The sequence below is a fragment of the Peromyscus californicus genome, unplaced genomic scaffold (genome assembly GCF_007827085.1).
Source record: "Peromyscus californicus insignis strain IS unplaced genomic scaffold, ASM782708v3 Scaffold_7__1_contigs__length_154581171, whole genome shotgun sequence".
Taxonomy (NCBI): domain Eukaryota; kingdom Metazoa; phylum Chordata; class Mammalia; order Rodentia; family Cricetidae; genus Peromyscus; species Peromyscus californicus.
Window position 1 is genome coordinate 9,528,367 of NW_026294595.1, and position 16,773 is coordinate 9,545,139.

General features: G+C 50.5%; 1 protein-coding gene across 15 annotated transcripts in view; it reads right to left on the reverse strand.

The window, feature by feature from the left end:
• Positions 1 to 16,773, reverse strand: part of Odf2 (outer dense fiber of sperm tails 2) — a 39,090-nt gene extending 22,317 nt beyond the window's left edge. For 2 of the 15 annotated variants that reach the window (XM_052723189.1, XM_052723195.1), the window contains exons 1-8: positions 16,661 to 16,684; positions 13,560 to 13,650; positions 12,665 to 12,818; positions 12,274 to 12,399; positions 4,731 to 4,901; positions 3,601 to 3,761; positions 2,572 to 2,701; positions 1,937 to 2,068 (exon numbers count right to left, since the gene is read on the reverse strand). In XM_052723189.1, coding sequence (XP_052579149.1) covers positions 1,937 to 2,068; positions 2,572 to 2,701; positions 3,601 to 3,761; positions 4,731 to 4,901; positions 12,274 to 12,399; positions 12,665 to 12,772 — 828 coding nt within the window. In that variant the 5' untranslated portion in view covers positions 12,773 to 12,818; positions 13,560 to 13,650; positions 16,661 to 16,684. Of the gene's footprint in view, positions 1 to 1,936; positions 2,069 to 2,571; positions 2,702 to 3,600; positions 3,762 to 4,730; positions 4,902 to 12,273; positions 12,400 to 12,664; positions 12,834 to 13,559; positions 13,651 to 14,931; positions 15,169 to 16,017; positions 16,191 to 16,660 lie in introns of those variants that run through there. The other 13 variants (XM_052723188.1, XM_052723187.1, XM_052723184.1 and 10 more) reach the window with 10 other exon arrangements.

Below are 16,773 nucleotides of genomic sequence, written 5' to 3' on the forward strand. Positions count from 1 at the left end.
AACCCTAGGGACCACGATATTAAATGAAATAAGGCAGACACAGACAGACATAGGCAACATCACCTCATTCATATATAGAATCTGCAAAAGTCAAACACAGGAGCAGAGAAGGGCAGTGACCAGATGGAGGAGGTACAACTGGTCACAGGGCTGGAGAGGTGGCTCAACAGTTAAGAGTGCACACTGCTCTTGCATAGGACCTGAGTTCAGGTCCCAGCACCTACACAGCAGCTCACAAACTGCTGTCACTCCATCTCTAAGGGAGGTGATGCCCTATTTTGGTCTCTGTGCGCGTGCGCACACACGCGCGCGCGCGCACACACACACACACACACACACACACACACACAGAGTAAATCTTTAAAAACATGTTTTCCAGCTACAAAATAGTTAAGTTTAATAGACTCACCATACAACATAATGACTCTGGTTAATAACATATTAGAAAAAATTTGTTGAAAGTAGCTTTTAAGTGTTGGTACCACAAATGTGAAATGTTATGTCCCACATACATTAAATTATCTTCGATTCCATAAAGTACACCTATCACAAAACAGTATGCTGGGGTCAGGTATGGCAGCTAAGGCCTGGAATCCCAGCACGCAGGAAGAATAGGTAGTATGGCAATCCCAAGTCCCAGGCCAGCTACAAAATGAGACACCCATCTCCAACCAAAAGACTACTGCCCTCCTGTCTCCCTCCTGTTCAAGTCCATATTCAAGGCCTGGGCATGGTGGCACACACTTTTAGTCCCAGTACTCTGGTGGCAGAGGCAGAGAGAGGAGGATCTCTGTGAGTTCAAGATCAGCCTGGTCTACGAAAGAGTTCCAGGAACGTCACAGCCAGGCATGGAGGCTCGCACATCTTTCCCAGCACCTGGGAGGTGGACACAGGAGGATCAAGAGTTCAGACTGATTGCAGCTAGAGAGTAGCGTGGGCTATGTGAGACCCCTCTCAGAATAAAATAAGGAAGAGCCCTGAGATATGGCTCAGCAGGTGAAGGTGCTTAGGATGATCATGTAAGCCCGGTGACCCGAGTTGGACTCCCGGAGCCTACATAAAGGCAGAAGAACCAACTCCACAAAACTATCCTCTGACCTCCATGTTTGCTGTGGTGTGCAAGTACATAGCCATGCACACACATGCATGCACACACAAATTATCTATTTTTCTGTGGCACTATGAATTAAACCTGGAGGGCTCTGTGGGAGAGGCAAGGCCTCCAACACTGAGCAACATCCCCAGCTTTTTTCCCTTCCTATTTTGTTCTCTGCCACCCCAACCCCACCCCATCCCTTTTGTTTGTTTGTTTGTTTGTTTGTTTTTAGAAACAGGGTTTCTCTGTATATCCCTGGCTGTCCTGGAACTTGCTCTGTAGACCACAATGGCTTTAAACTCTGAGATCTGCCTGCCTCTGCCTCCCATGTGCTGGGACTAAAGATGTGCGCCACCATACCTGGCGTGCTCTGCCCTTTTTAAATGTTCATTTGCACCACGGTCTCACTATGTAGCCCAAGTGATACCACCCAATTTTTGGACACCAGCCAATACTCATTTTTCCACCTGACGTCAAATGTAGTCTGAGGCAGGTGTAGTACCCCATCTTTAACTCCAGCATTTTGAAGACTGTGAGCTTGTGATTCAAGGGAAAAAGAGAGGAGGGAGGAGAGAGAAAAAAAAGAAGAGGGGGACAGGAAACATCAGGTCTAGGACTTCCCCTTCCCTTCTCCCAGAATGCCCTCTGTCTGCTGAGGTCCCTCTGCTGTTGGGCTTGGCTTCAAGACCAGTTGTGACAGTAGCACACACTTCTGTCAATGACTCCCCTGGTCCCTTCAGGCCAGGCCTTCCAGAGTTGTTTACAGACAACCAAGCAGGATTCCAAGACTGGGCAGGGAGGAGAGAGGTGCACGGAAACCACGCCAGGTCAGGTACTCACCTCTTTGCAGTGCTGTTCCCTCAGCAGATCTCGGAGGGTGCGGTTGGTCTCCTCAAAGGTGCTCAGCTTCTGCAGGAGAAGTTCCTTCTGCCTCGTCAAGGTGTTGATGTCGGTGCAAGTCATCTGTTTCTCCTGGAGGAGAAGTATGTGTTAACAGCGTAGGGGGAGGCGGGCCCATGCATGTGTTACACAGCAGGGGAGACAGGCCCATGAGTGCTTCAAGAGGTGAAGGTGCCAGGGAGCCCAGACAAGAGGAGCTGGGCCACAGGGGTCAAGGGCAGGCCTCCTGGAAGTGGGCCTGGGCAGCGAGAAGGTGGAGAGAGGGATGGGAGTGCTCAGTGTGTGGTGCAGGGGGCAAGAGAGATGGCGGCGACATCTGGTGGCTGACACTTGCAGGAATCAACCACATGCCTTGACTCACTGTGATCCCAAGTGGCCCATGATTTAGTCTCTTCAGATGCTCTGATCAACAGAGGTCATCTTCAAGGACCAAGGCCCAGGAAGTGAGAGTGGGGGGATTGGGACTGAGCAGTTAGGTGTGCCCTCCCCCAGCCTGGGATGTCATAAAGTCAGCCTGATGACTGCGTAAAGCCCCCACCCCACCCCCACCCACCCCATCCTAGGGCTCCACCTACGGTTTTTAGCTTCCCGATGGTATCCTTCAAGGCCATGACTTGCTTGGCAGCAGCTGCTCCGTCCATTTCAGCCTCCACCAATTTGGACATGAGGCACTCCTTCTCCTGCTGGAGGTGTTTCTTCTGAAGCCTGGGGCCAGAAAAACAGGGTTCCTGAGCGAAGGCAAGGCCCAGCCTGCCCAGAGCTCTGAAGCCCACCTCACAATGGCCTGAGAGACTCCCCTTCTGCCAGGAAACAATGGGGAAGGTTTGCAGGGAGCCATCCCTGCCCAGGTGGCCTTCTAGAAGTAAGACCCAGAGTCATACTCGCCTCAGTATTAAAACAGAGCCTCTAGCAGAGATATCATGGCATAATCAATGACCTTGACTATCTCAAGACTGCCTCCATGTTCTTGAGCTCACTCATCTCTTCTCTCTGTCACTCTGGTTGTCTGAGGCCGGCTCTCATGTAGCTGGCCTTCAATTCCCAATCCTGGATCTACCTTCTGGAGCTGGGACTACAGGCATGTGCTACCATGCCTGGTCACTGTTCAGCTTTTAAAAGTCTTCTCTACATTCTCAAAGTGTTACCCAACTGGCTACGGGGGTGTGGCTCAAGGGTAAGGCATTGAGCATGCTCAGGCCTTGGATTCTGTATCTGCAACTGGAAAGAGAGATCCCGACTCTACAGCCTGCCGTCTCTGAGGCATTTTGCCCTCTGCAGCAGCCAGTCTTGACCTACTTCCTATTGCTTGAGATAAACTATGCCCACCCTCGGTCTCCCCATTAAAGGTTCCCAGCGTTTCATCTTCTAATTCCTTCCTGCCTAACTCCACAGTCCCGCTCCCCCAAAGCCCCTATTTAAAGGAGCTCTCTGGCCACTACCCACAACACCACACTGGGTCCTCATTTGTCCCCAAGGAAAGCTGTGTGCTCTACTGAGCAGGATCCCCACAGGCACTAGCAGGGCTGCCTCCCTCCACCGCCTTCCTCTGGGCTGGCAGGAAAGAGTCAACCCAGCAGCAGTGTGGCCCAGCCAGGCTCCCTTACATGGTGAAGTCCTTCTCCTCTTTGATGCGCTCGATGTTGTGTCTGAGCACTGTGTTTTCATGCTCCGTCTCTGCCAGCTCATGAGCAACCTCCTCCAGCTCTTCCTTCCGCTCCTCTAGGAACCTTTTGGCCATTTGACGTTCGCCTTTCTGCATCTTGACCTTGGAAAGGGGACACAGGAAAGGGCCAATGAAGGGATGGCTCTTCCCTGAGGCCACATTGCTACATCTAACCCTTCTAAGAAGTATGATGGGACTCTGTGCCTGAGGCCTTCTGAGCATTGTCTCAGTGAACGGTCACACAAATATTGACTCTCCTCTGGACCTACACTCCACCCAGTCTATACATGAAGAACCCAAGTACAAAGAAAATGAGTGATGTGTGCTGGCCAGGGGTGGGGCCAGACAGCAACAGTAGTACAGTTGGCATGCCGCTGGACAGATGTCACAAAAAAAAGACTGGGCTATGGAGCTAGGAAGGCCTGTTGGTCAGAGAAGTCGGCTCTCAGTTCTCCAGGAAGTTCTCAGGACCTCCGATAAATGGAAGATTAAAGACACAGGCACCTCAGCAATAAGGACCTGACTCTTAATGCCAGCCCCACCTGCTTCCTGGTTGGGGGTCCTTGCATGGCAGGGGGTGTTTCCAGCTCCCCTCCCTCCTCCCAAGCTTCACTGCCACAAGTGAAGACAGGCTTCCCCTGTCTCCTCTGCTTTTATTCAGCTTTTCTAAGCAGCAAAGGCTGTGCTGTTTTAAAGGCACTCCATCTGGGGAGAAGTACACACTCCCGTAATGCAGTCCTCAGAAGGCAGAAGAGGACGGCCCATGGCAGGGCTACATAGTAAGACTGCCTCCAAACAAACAAAAAAGGGGCTAACCCCACCAGCTCCTGACTGCAGTAATCACATCTGGCCACCACCAAGAGCACTGGGACATTCTTAGAGAGCTCTCCTAGTATGGAGGAAATGCAAGCTGCCCAGTGACCTCTCCATACAGATGTCCTGGGAAGGCCTGCTGAGGAGGGACACGAGACCCACAGAGAGGCAGCCTGAGGGAAGCATCCACAGGCTAACAGGTTAGCCCATCCTGCTTGTTCTCAGGGTACTAGTTGTCCAGCCCACTAGCTCCCTCACCTCAGATTTGAGACAACCGACCGCATTCATTAGACTGTCAATCTTCTTATCGTAATGGTTCATTTTACAGTGACCTGAATCGTCGTCTTCTGTAGAGAGGTCACTTAATCGCATCACCGAGACCAGCTTTTCTGAAGATGGTGGTGTGATCTCTAGACAGTGAGGTGGAGTCTGATGCAGAGGAGGGAGACACACATAAGTGGCTGAGGTCAAGCCTCTGGCAGAATTCCACTGTAATTACGTGTGCACTGTAATTACTTGCTGCTGCCAAGGTGGCAGAGCCAACACAAGCTAATGGCCAACCCCAGAGATCCTGCCCAGGAACCAACCGCTCCAGACCTTCCTGAGGGGAGCATTACCTACCCAAGTCTAAATGATGCCTTTGAAGAACTTCTAACATTGAAAGAAAAGGCATGGGTTAGAATGTTCATTTATAAAGAAAGCAGGTTTGGGTGCTGTGTGCCTGAATAGTCCCAGCTACTTGGGAGACTGAGACTTCTGGGAAGATCACCTGAGCCTAAGAGTTCAGGACCAGACCGGGTAACATAAAGAGGCAATCTATCTTTTAAAAAAAAAGAGAAAGAGAGAGGGAGAAAGATGTGGTGGAACACGCCTTCAATCCCAGGACTCAGGAGGCAGAGGCAGGCAGATCTCTGAGTTTTAGGCCAACTTGGTCTACAGAGCAAGTTCCAGGACAGCCAGGGCTACACAGAGAAACCTTGTTCCCCAAATTCCAAGGGATGTGATGCATCTCTTCTGACTTTCCAAGACATACATATGGTGCTTTACATACACAGGCAAAATATCCATAAAATAAAACTTCCAGAATAATGGGGGCCAGAGAGATGGCTCCACAGTTAAGAGTGTGTACAATCTTGCAGAGAACCAGAATTCTGCTCCCCGCACAGCAGGTGTTTCCCAACTGCCCGTAACTCCACTTCCAGGGAACCTGATGAACTCTTTTGGTCTCCATGAACACACACACTCAAATGTATATACTCTGTAATCCCAGGACTCAGGAGGCAGAGGCAGGGGGATCTCTGTGATTCGAGGCCAGCCTGGTCTACAGAGCAAGTTCAGGGACAACTGGGTCTACACAGAGAAACCCTGTCTGGAAAAATAAAAACAAACAAAAACCCACAAGAATTCAAAGAGGCCACAGCTCAATGGTGAAGTACTTGCCTAGCATACATGGCCCTAAGTTTAATCCTTACAATAAAACAAAACGAAGAGCTGGGAGTGGTGGCACACGCCTGCAATCTTAACCATGAGAGGTAAAGGCAGGAGGATTGTAAATTCAAGGTCACTCTCCATTACACAGCAAGTTTGAGGTCAGCCCTGACTTCAGTGAGCCCTGTCTCAGAAACAAAACAAAATAAAAACTAACACTACACCTTCAGTCCCAGCTACTGCTAAATCTGAGGCAGGAGAATCGCTTGAGCCCATGGATTCAGGCCAGCCTGGGCAACAGAGCAAGACTTCATTGAAGGAAAGAAAAGCATGAGGAAAGTTCCAGAGCTGGGGCTACAGCTCAGCACAGAGCACCTTCGAGCACGACCAAGGCCTGGTTTTCAGCCCAAGTAACGAAAAAACAGAACACTTACAGAAACAGCTTACAAAGTCACAAGAAAAATGTGCCTCAATTCTTACCAGGAGCAAAAGAATGAGGCCACTTCTAAGAAAAGAGAAAAGAATGTTTAGAGTATTAACTTCAACTCTATTTTCAAACAGCAGTAGCCTGGAGGTGTAGCTCAGTGGTAGAACACTGGCCTAGTATGTACAGGGCCTTTATTTAATCCCGAGTAATATAAAAAAACAAAACGGGGGAGAGATGTGGCTCAGCAGTTAAGAGTGCTTGCTACTCCTAGCACACACAGGCTGCTCACACCTCTTTTTACTCCAATTCCAGGGGAGCTGTCACCCTCCCTGGCTTCTGCTGGTACTGGACGCACACAGTATACAGACATACATACAGGCAAGACTCATATACACAAAAAATAAAATAAAATTTGCTCAGGGGTGGTGGCGGCGGCGGCGGCACATGCCTTTAATCCCAGTATTCAGGAGACAGAGGCAGGCAGTTCTCTGTAAGTTCGAGGCCAGCCTGGTCTAAAGAGCTAGTTTTAGGACATTCAGGACAGCCGGGGCTAAATAGAGAAACCCTGGGGGCTGGAGAGATGGCTCAGAGGTTGAAAGCACTGACTGCTCTTCCAGAGGTCCTGAGTTCAATTCCCAGCAACCACATGGTGGCTCACAACCATCTGTAATGGGATCTGGTGCCCTCTTCTGGCCTGCAGTCATACATGCTGTATACATAATAAATAAATCTTTAAAAAAAAATAAAAAAAAAAGAGAAACCCTGTCTCGAAAACCCAAAAAGAAAAAAAAAAAAAACCTGAGTTCATGCAGAACTAAAAATGTGATGGGCAATGCCCAGGGCAGAGGTTACTTTGATAGGTAATAAGGCGGGTAGTGATGAGAATAGGCCAGAGGAAAGTTGGAAGCTGGGCATGGTGGCACACACCAGCAAGCCTGGCACTGGGAAGGCAGAGGCAGGTGGTTCTCTGTGAACTCAAGGCCAACCTGATCTACATAGTGAGCTCCAGGTCGGGAAAAAACTTAGATCTTCTTTCTCCAAAAGACAAATGATGGTGGGGAGGATCAAATAAGGGGTAGGAATGTAACTCAATACATGCTTAGCTGAGACTCTGAGTTCAATCTCCAGTGCCACCACCGCCACCAAATCAAACAAGAACACCCCAGGTGGGGCTGGAGAGATGGCTCAGTGGTTAAGGGCACTTGCTGCATCAATATGGTGGTTCACAACCATCTGATCCAATGCCTTCTTCTGACCTCTGTGACACCAGGCGCACACACAGTGCATATACATCCATGAAGGCAAAACACCCATACATGTAAAATAAAATAAATAAATGAATGAATGAATGAATGAATGAATGAAAAACCCGGCCCTCAGGTCTTAGAGCAACCTCTGGTCTTTATCCCAAACATAGACCCCCTGGGGCCTTTTCCCTTTCATTCACAATGAAAGGTCAGGACTTTCCTGAAATAACCAGGACGGGGATAGAGGCAGACCAAGAACAAAGCAGAAGAAACAGCTGCAGTTTGAACTCCAGGAGAGCTTGGACAAGTCACTTCTCCGAGGAATCTCTAAGATTAAGCTTCCAGGCAAAATAGCAGGACTATTTGTCCCAGCAACCCACAGCAACAGGAAGCCAATTTCCACAGTGTATGGTGTGTGTGTGTGTGTGTGTGTGTGTGTGTGTGTGTGTGTGTGTGTGTGTAGGTCAAAGGACAACTTGGTGAGGTTGGTTCTCGACATCTATCCCTCCATGACTTATAGGACTCTAACTCAGCTCCCCAGGCTCGAATGGCAGGTCTAGCACCTTTAACCACTGAGCCACCTCACCAGCCACTCACAGCAGCATTTCCTTCCTTCCACCATGTGGGTCCCAGGGACTGAACTCTGATCATCAGGCAAGTACTTTTCACCCATAGGGCATCTTGTGGGCCCCTTTTTCTTTGTTTTTTAATACTGCAGCCTCAGCCTATCCAATGCTAGAATTAGAGGCATAAGCCACCAAACCAGCATTTGGCTGATGGGGAACGTAGATGGGTCCAGGATGGCCTCAAACTCATGGCAACTTTCCTGCCTCATCCTTCTGAGTGCTGAGATTACAGATGTAAGCCACAAAGCCTGGCATGCTTTCTTTTTGTGTTTGACCCAGGGTCTATGTAGCCTGGGTTGGCCTCAAACGCAGCAACCTTCTTGCCTTGGCCCCCTCAGTGCTTCGATTACAGACCCATCTCTCCAGCCCCCATAAGTGTGATTTTTAAAATATCTAGAAAGTCTAGGGCTGTAGCTCAGAAGGTAGAGTGTTTGCTGAGCATGTGTGAAGCCCTGGGTTCAATCCCCAGGACCACAGAAAAACAGGTGCAGTGCTTTATAGCTATTGTTCCAACAGGAGCATCAGAAATTCAAAGTCAGGGCCAGATAGTTTAGTCAGTAAAGCGCATGCCACATAAACATGAAGACCTGAGTTCAATACTTAGAACTCATCAAAAAAACAAAAAACAAAAAACAAAGTCCAGGCTTAGAGGCTGGAGAGATGGCTCAGCAGTTAAGAGAACTGGTCTTCCAGATCAACCACTATAGTGGGATCTGATGCCCTCTTCTGGCATAAAGACGTACATGCAGATAGAGCACTCGTATACACAAAATAAATTTTCAAAAAAAAAAAAAATCCAGGCTCAGTGGTACATGCCTGTGACTCCACCTCTGGAAGGACAGAGACTGGGAGATCCCTAGGGATCGATGGCCAACCAGCCTCACCTACTTGGCAAGTTTCAGGTTCAGTGAGACCCTGTCACAAAAACAAAAAAACAAGTTGAAGATCTCCCAAGGAAAGACAGTAGAGGCTGTCCTCACCGCCATGTATACATGCATCTGCACATGCATGCACACACACACCTTTTTAATTTTTAAAAAGGGCAGGAGCCAAGTATGTGGCACAGGCCTTTAAACTCAGTACTCATGAGGCAGAGGCAGGTGGATCTCTGGGAATACAAGGTCAGCATGGTCTACATTGTGAGTTCCAGGACAACCAAAGAACTATATAATAAAGACCCTATCTCAAAAAAAAAAAAAAAAAAAAGAAAAGGGTTAGAAGGCTGGGCATAGTGGCACATGTCATTAATCTCAGCAGAGGAAGCCAGGCGGTGGTGATGGCATATGCTTTTAATCCCAGCACTTGGGAGACAGAGGCAGTTGGATCTCTGAGTTGGAGGCCAGCCTGGTCTACATCGAGTTCCAGGACAGCCAGGGCTACAAGAGAAACCCTGTCTAGAAAAACCAAAACAATAACAACCAAACAAAAACAAACAACAAAAAACTCAGCAGAGACAGGAAGATGCTGTTAGTTCTAGGCCAGCCAGGGCTACACAGTGAGTTCTAGGCCAGCCAGGGATAAGCAGTGAGACCCTGTCTCAAAAAGTAAAAACAAAAAAGACCTGCTGGAGTGGAGAGATGGCTCAGCATTAACAAGGTGTACTGTTCTCAGCAAGCACTGGAATCCAGTCACCAGTACCCACATCCAGTGATCTGCCCATAACTTCAACTGCAGGAGAATCCAAAGCCTTGAACCACTTCAGGCACCTGCACTCACAAAGACACACCCACAATACACAAAACTAAAACTAAAGCTTGAGGCGGGAGAGACGGCTCAGTGGTAAAGAGCACTGGCTTCTCTTCTAGAGGACCAGGATCTAACTCCAGCACCCACATGGTGGCTCACAGCCATCTGCAACTCCAGTTCCAAGGACTTACTGCCCTTCACAGGCCTCCATTGGCACTGGGCACACAAGGGGCACAGACATACATGCAGACAATCACTGATGCACAGAAAATAAAATTTTTTTTAAATCTTAATTCCTGCCCCCAGCTGAGGACCAAACCTAGGGCCTTGAGCTTGCTAGGCAAGCACTCTACTACTGAGCTAAATCCCTAACCCCTTAAATTTTTAAAAGAAATTCAAAGTCATCCTCAACTATACGGAGTTTGAAGCCAGCTTAAGCTACATGAGACCCTGTCTCAACAACAAAAATGCCTTAAAAAGTAGATTGCTCATATGCCTGATGACATGGGATAACTGTAACCTTTCACAATCCTTTCTGCTTCAAAATTTCTATTGCTTTAATTTTTTTAGATTTACTTATTTTTAATTTATGTTATGTTTTGCCTGCTTGTATGGCTGTGTATCATGTGTGTGCTGCGTGCCTGCAGAGGCCAGAAGAGGGCGTCACCTCAAACAGCTGGGAACTGACTCCCCTGCAGTCTTCCAGAGAGAGCAGCAGAGCTGGAGTTAGGACATGAGAGCCACCTTGTAGGTGCTGGTATTGAACCCAGGTCCTCTGGAAGAGCAGCCAGTGATCTTAACCACTGAAGCATCTCTCGAATGCTTTAAACTCCTTTCCAGTCAATAAAAAATGATTTCTTTATTTTATGATTTTGAGACAAGGCCTCACTAACTGGCCTCTACTAACTCTTCGCAATCCTCCTGTTTCAGCCTCCCCAGTGCTGCTAGGATTGCAGACATTCACATCTAGCACTTCTCTGTAAACAATGTATCAAATGTACTTTTCAATGGTTACTACTAAGGTAGTTAAACAATGTCAAGGGACCATTTTTATTTCAACCTTCTTTTGGGGGAGCAGTATCTTTTAGAGGGGCATTACTGGGGCACTCAACTCAGGGCCTCACACATGATAAGCATGCACTCTACCAGTTAGCCACACCCCCCAGCCAGAAATGCCCATCTTCCTTGTGTTCTTATACTGTTCCTAACACTTTTCATGCATTCCTGAGGTTCCTCTTGTCCAAAAAGGATAAACTGACAAATTAAAGAATCAAATCCATGTGGTATGATTATAAGCATCAGAATTACAGCCATTCTTGGGTTTCTCATTTTCAGAGTAACAAACTATCCAAGAAAAAGGCTGTCCCTAAAAGATCAGGCTGAGCATATTTTGTTTTATTTGAAACAGGGTCTCACCATGTAGCCTTGGCTGGCCTGGAACTTACTATGTAGCATAGGCTGGCCTTGAACTCAAAGATCAGCCTGCCTCTGCCTCACAGAGTGCTGAGTGTTGGGATTAAAGGTGTGAGGCGCCACACCTGATCCACTGAGCCTTGTTTGAAGCCTTTACTTCTACTGATGAGAGCGTTGTTCAGAACACAGTCAAAAGCTTTTTAGCCTTTCCTTATCATTGAGCTCTTCACTGCAATGCACTTAAAACGAAGAAGAAAGAAGCGCGTCTTGCCAGCTGTAGCTAGACTCCCTGTGCTGGCAATGCCCGGTACCAGTCTCAGGAAATGTACTGGGCATGAACCGTTGGATGGATGGCTGAGTAGGGGTGCTGGTGAACAGACAGCTGGGGCTGGGAGGTAAGTGGGTGGACGGATGAGTGAGTAGATGGATGGATGGATGGTCGGATGGACAAATGAGTGGGTAGGTACATGGATAAACACATATTCTCTTGGGCTACTAACAACGAAGGCAATTCATTGTTTCCCCCCAGAGACTCTTCCAAAAGCAGTGTGGATGAGATACTTGCATTGTCCATATGTCTACATTTTCTCGGCTATTTTCTACGTTGGTATATGTACACTCACACACATACCCAGCTTAGCTTTGATTGTGCTTCAGATACTATGACAGACACATAAATCTATTTGGAAAGCAGAGGCTGAATTCAGTCTCCAAAACGAGTCAGAGTCCTAACTCCAGCTCTGCTGCTCTCTAAGACTCCAAAGAAGTCAGTTCCCAGCTGTTTCATCTCTATGCTAGAACAGAGGACCTACCACAAAGCAATGCCACAGACCTAAGTAGCGCTGGATGCCTTAGGGTTTAAGAAGGCAATCAGTAAATGAAGCTTATTGAAATTTCTCAATCATACCAAGTTTGAGGCCTGCTAGAATCTGACTGACCAGTCCAAGAAGAAGCCTGAACAAGACTGAGCCTACCTCCCACTTGCATCCCACATGACGGGCAGATGATTTTCCAGGGGGCATCCAAGGTACCTTGGTTTTCACCCGGACACTCCGCCGTACATTCACGGTGTCCCCTTTCATTCCGCGCTTATGAGATTTCTGTGGAAAGGGACAAAACTAGAGTTATCTCCAGGTCCAGCTGCCTAATACCACTCTGGTGGCATACACCACCTCTGCAGCGATGCCTCTTCTGGGTAACTTTACTGCAGCTGCTGAACAGTGGCCTACCTTCTAACCAGGCAAGCGACCTCCAGAAAAGTGTGAGTGTCTCCCAAACCTTTGGAGTCAGAAGTGCAAGGAGGCTGGGCCAGGAGACAGCGCCCTGATCCACAGCTGTGACCTCGCAGCACTGCCATGCTCCTACCTGGCTGTTGGCTGCTGATGGTTTCGGGAGTTTTTTTATGTGGACGTGGACAGGAGTGTTCTCATCCACGTGAACATGTAAGGGGGGAGTTGAAGATCGGTCCTTCATGGTTCACCTCTGGCAGGCAGGGGAGGGCAACACAAAAAAGGTTGATCTGTGGATAAGTAAACTGGGCATGAAAACAAAGCTCAGTGGCTTCTGGGGACACCTGAAAGCACAGCCACCAAGTGAGCAGGACAACTACCAACTACAGGCATGCAGGCAAGAAAGCAAGGCAGGAGGATCACTTAGGCGGACTCCGCAGAGGTCCCAGCTGAAGGCATCCAGGTCCACTGGGGATAGGATCCTCTAAAAGCCCAAGGGAAGCCACAGGGGGTCCTTAGAGCTGCAGCCCCACCCAGTCCACTGTGCTGGGCAGCTCCTTCTGGGACCTAGTGTAGTTCAACTGCAATGCACATCTTTCAACCACACATGCAAATCAGTATGGGAAACACACAAAATGGGTAAGGTGTAGAATAAATCAGGACACATGCAAGAAGGCACTAGGACACAAAAGCCAGTGGGGACGCCAAGGATGAGAAGGTTGTGTAGACTCTAATGGGAACATGAGCAGGGCTGTACCCCAGGTACAGGCACCTTGCAGCTCCTATTCCCATCTCCCCTCATTCTTTTGATTTACTTTTTTCTTTATCCTTTTTCAAGTATCTGTTCTAAAGATGTTGGGATTTTCCTGGAAGGACAGCAGACAACCTCCTCACACCTGGCACTTTTAACAGCAGGCAGGCCAAGGTTAACAGTCCTGTTCGGAGCAGCACCTGGGCCATAACAGCAGAGGCAGCCCCTAGCAAAGGCTTGCAGAAGCATTTCTGACGGTGCTGTGGTGAGGGCTACCTACCGTCACAGTTACGCTGGGTGCGCCACAAGGTGTTCTCAAGACCTTTTTCTGTGTGAGACTCGTTACTCCGTTCTTCCCACACGATGGAAACCTGGACCCGGGCACAAGAACCAGATTATGAGCAGAAAACCAGGGTTCTCCTATTTCTCAGCTCTTGGGAGATGACACACTGCATGTGGTGGCTATTGAGTTGGCAGCCAGGAGAACCAGTCTTGAATCCCTTGGCTCCCTGCAGATGAGCACAAGGCACACATGGTGTGCCCAACAAGAGGATGGAAACAAGGTGAAGGGTGTCTGCTTGTCCGGCTTTTTAACCTTCATCGCATCACATGTATTGTGACCTTGTGCTGAAAAGCCTACCTGTCATCCTATCATGTGATCCCCACTCCAAAAAAAAACTGCCAAGTTACTAGTCTCAAACAAGGGTGAGGATCCCCAGGTCAGTGTCTGGAACACAGGTTCCTCTGGGGAAATATTCAGTGAAAGGTTAACCTAATAAGCTAAGAGACCTCTAGAGCACTCAACTCAGTAGTAAAGTCACTGTGACTCAATTTTATAAAACAAAGGTTCACTCATTTGCCTGAGCACATGAAGAACCCACTTCCCAATGCAGTCCACTCACTGCCCTACAAGAGCCTTGCCGGTACACACGCAGTCCAACATGAGATGTGCAACCACAGCAAAGAATATGCTCCAGAACGAGCAGTGCAGCCAGCAATTCCAGGCTGGGGGAGAAGGGCTTGGAATGACCCAGTCTAACATATCCCACTGCTTCCTTACAGTCCCCAAATGGCCTTTTGCCAACCGCACAGATTCTCGGGGGAAATACTGAAACACTAAGGCAACAGCACCAGAGTGTGCACTGTGCTCAGTTCACTTACAAAGGATTATTTACTGAGCTGGACTATCATTTGGAAGAAGACTGTCCAAACTAGGAACTCACTTTTTCCCCCTTCTACTTACTGCTAACATTTGTGCTCACTCAGAGACACTAATTTGGAGGTGGCATGGTGGGAATGCTTTTAAGCCACCACATGGAAGGAAGAGGCAGGAGAATCAAGAGTTCGATGACAACCTTGACTACCTAGTGAGTCTGAGCCAAGCTGAACTCAGACTTTAATAATCCATTGACAAGAGTGATCTTGTTTGCTACTTAAAAAGCTGTAGAGTTTTTTTTGGGGGGGGTAGATTTGGGGGAGGGGTGAGCCTGTGTGTCTTTACTCCTCGCTATTCAAAGTCACGGTTAGTGTTTTTGGTCCAGACTTTCAGTACCTGGGAAACTAAAAAGAGAAGTTTCCATTGAGCCTGGCCTGGGGAGCCCTGACCACCTTTCCCTGCCCTACTGAAGAGGCGCCCCCCACATTAGCTGTACCTGGGGGAGCCGCCTGAGGATGAGGCAGACATGGCTAAGCATCAAAGCCGCAAAGGTGGGCAATTGGGTCGGCAGGCTCTGCTCAGGGGGACCCAGAGGGGCTTGCCAATGAGAATCTCAAGGGCCAGGCATCAAACGTCCTCTCTCTGAGGGGAGGAGGGTGGAAGCTTTGGGGGTGGCAGTTGGATGAAAACTTGGGAGGCGCTCCTCTACTGTCCAAGTCGCACAGCAACTGTCCTGCCAAAGTGGGGAAGGAGGAAGACAGGAGAGGCTGAGCGACTTGCGGGGTGCCGAGTGCGCTGCCAGGAAGCAGGTGGAGGGCGCGGCCGGACAGCGAGGGGGCGCGTCACTGAAGGGAGGACGACGACCAGCATGCCCAGGCCCCACCCGGGAAGGAGAGCGGGCCGATGACTACCAGGGGTTAAACCTGAGGGCTGGCTGGCGTGCGAAGAAGGTGAGAACCGCTGGGCCCCAAGTGGGCCCCCCAGGGGCGGGAACCCGCGCACGGAGCTGAAGGGGTACTCGGGACGGTGCCCGGGCAACTGTCTCCTAGGTGAAGGGGCGTTCCCGGCAGAAGAGCTACCGGGGAGAACCAATAGGTGGAGAGGGAGAAGCAGCGGCCACGGCGGGGCGACAGGGGCAGCAGGACGGCTCCAAGGCCACCCGCATCCCCGAGGCTGGCCCGGGGGGTCCCCGGAGGCCTGACCACCCCAAGCACGCGTAATTGCTGCGGCCCAGTCCGCAGGGAGTAGGGTTGGCCTCCGGGGAGAATGGGGCACACGGCCACCCACCAGCGGACAAGAGGGGACGGGGTTCTGCCCATAGAAGGGCGAAGCCCTGCCCGAGGGCAGCAGAGGAGGGAAAGAGCCCTGCCGACAGCCCGGAGAGGACGGAGGCGGCCGGCCCGCCCGTTAGCGGGAGGAGGACGGCCCCGCGCCCAACGAGGGGCGGGGCGGGCCGGGTTCGGACGCAGAAAGGAGCGCGCCTGGACGCGGGGACGGTGCCCGGTCGAGCCAGCCCCAGGCCGGGAGCGCGGGGCTTGAACCCGCGGCGCTCTGCGCCCCGCCCCGCCGCGCGGCCTCTCACCAAGAGCGGCACGGCTGCGCCCAGAACCGTCTCCTTATGAAGTCGTTGAAGTCGGAGGCCAGGGTCGTGCCATGGAGACGCCGCGGCGGATGCAGTCCGGCGGCGGCTCCTCCCCTCTTCCGCCTCCTTTTCCGACACCCGGTCGGCAGCTCGCCCATTGGCCAGTTCAAACCCCCCCCGGAGCCTCTCGGGTTTCGCCATTTAGGCCCAGCCCCCAGCGTCACAGAGATGCCCCGCCCCACGGCGGACGCTCCGCCCACTTCCGGGCCACGCGGCCGGCCCACCGCCCCGTCGCCAGGGAGACGGGCGACGCCTCCCGCGCAAGCTAGCCTGTCTTGTCCCACCACCGTTCAGGGTCCCGCGTCCCCTCCGCCATTTTTGCCCTGGTCCTCCTGACTCCAGAGCCCTAACGCGCTCTCCCCGAAACACAGTAGGAATCTGGGCGCAGAGGCGGATCACTGAACAAGCGACAGGCTGGGGCTTCTGGAAAGCCATCCTTGTGCCTAGTCCCCTCAGTGCAGACAACTTGTGCACACTACCCTGACCGTGCCCCTCTCCCACACCGCCCAAACAGAAGAAAGAGGCCCCGCTCCCGACGCCCCTCGCCGCCCTCCGGCACACCGTACGCCGCTTCTGTACGGACCTACTCTGCTGAGGTTCTCTCTGTTGAGCCGCCATCTTCTCAACTATGCTTCCCTGTTAGCCAATCGTGGGGAACTGTCACGTGGCTCACGTTGCCGCCCTGGATTCTGGGAG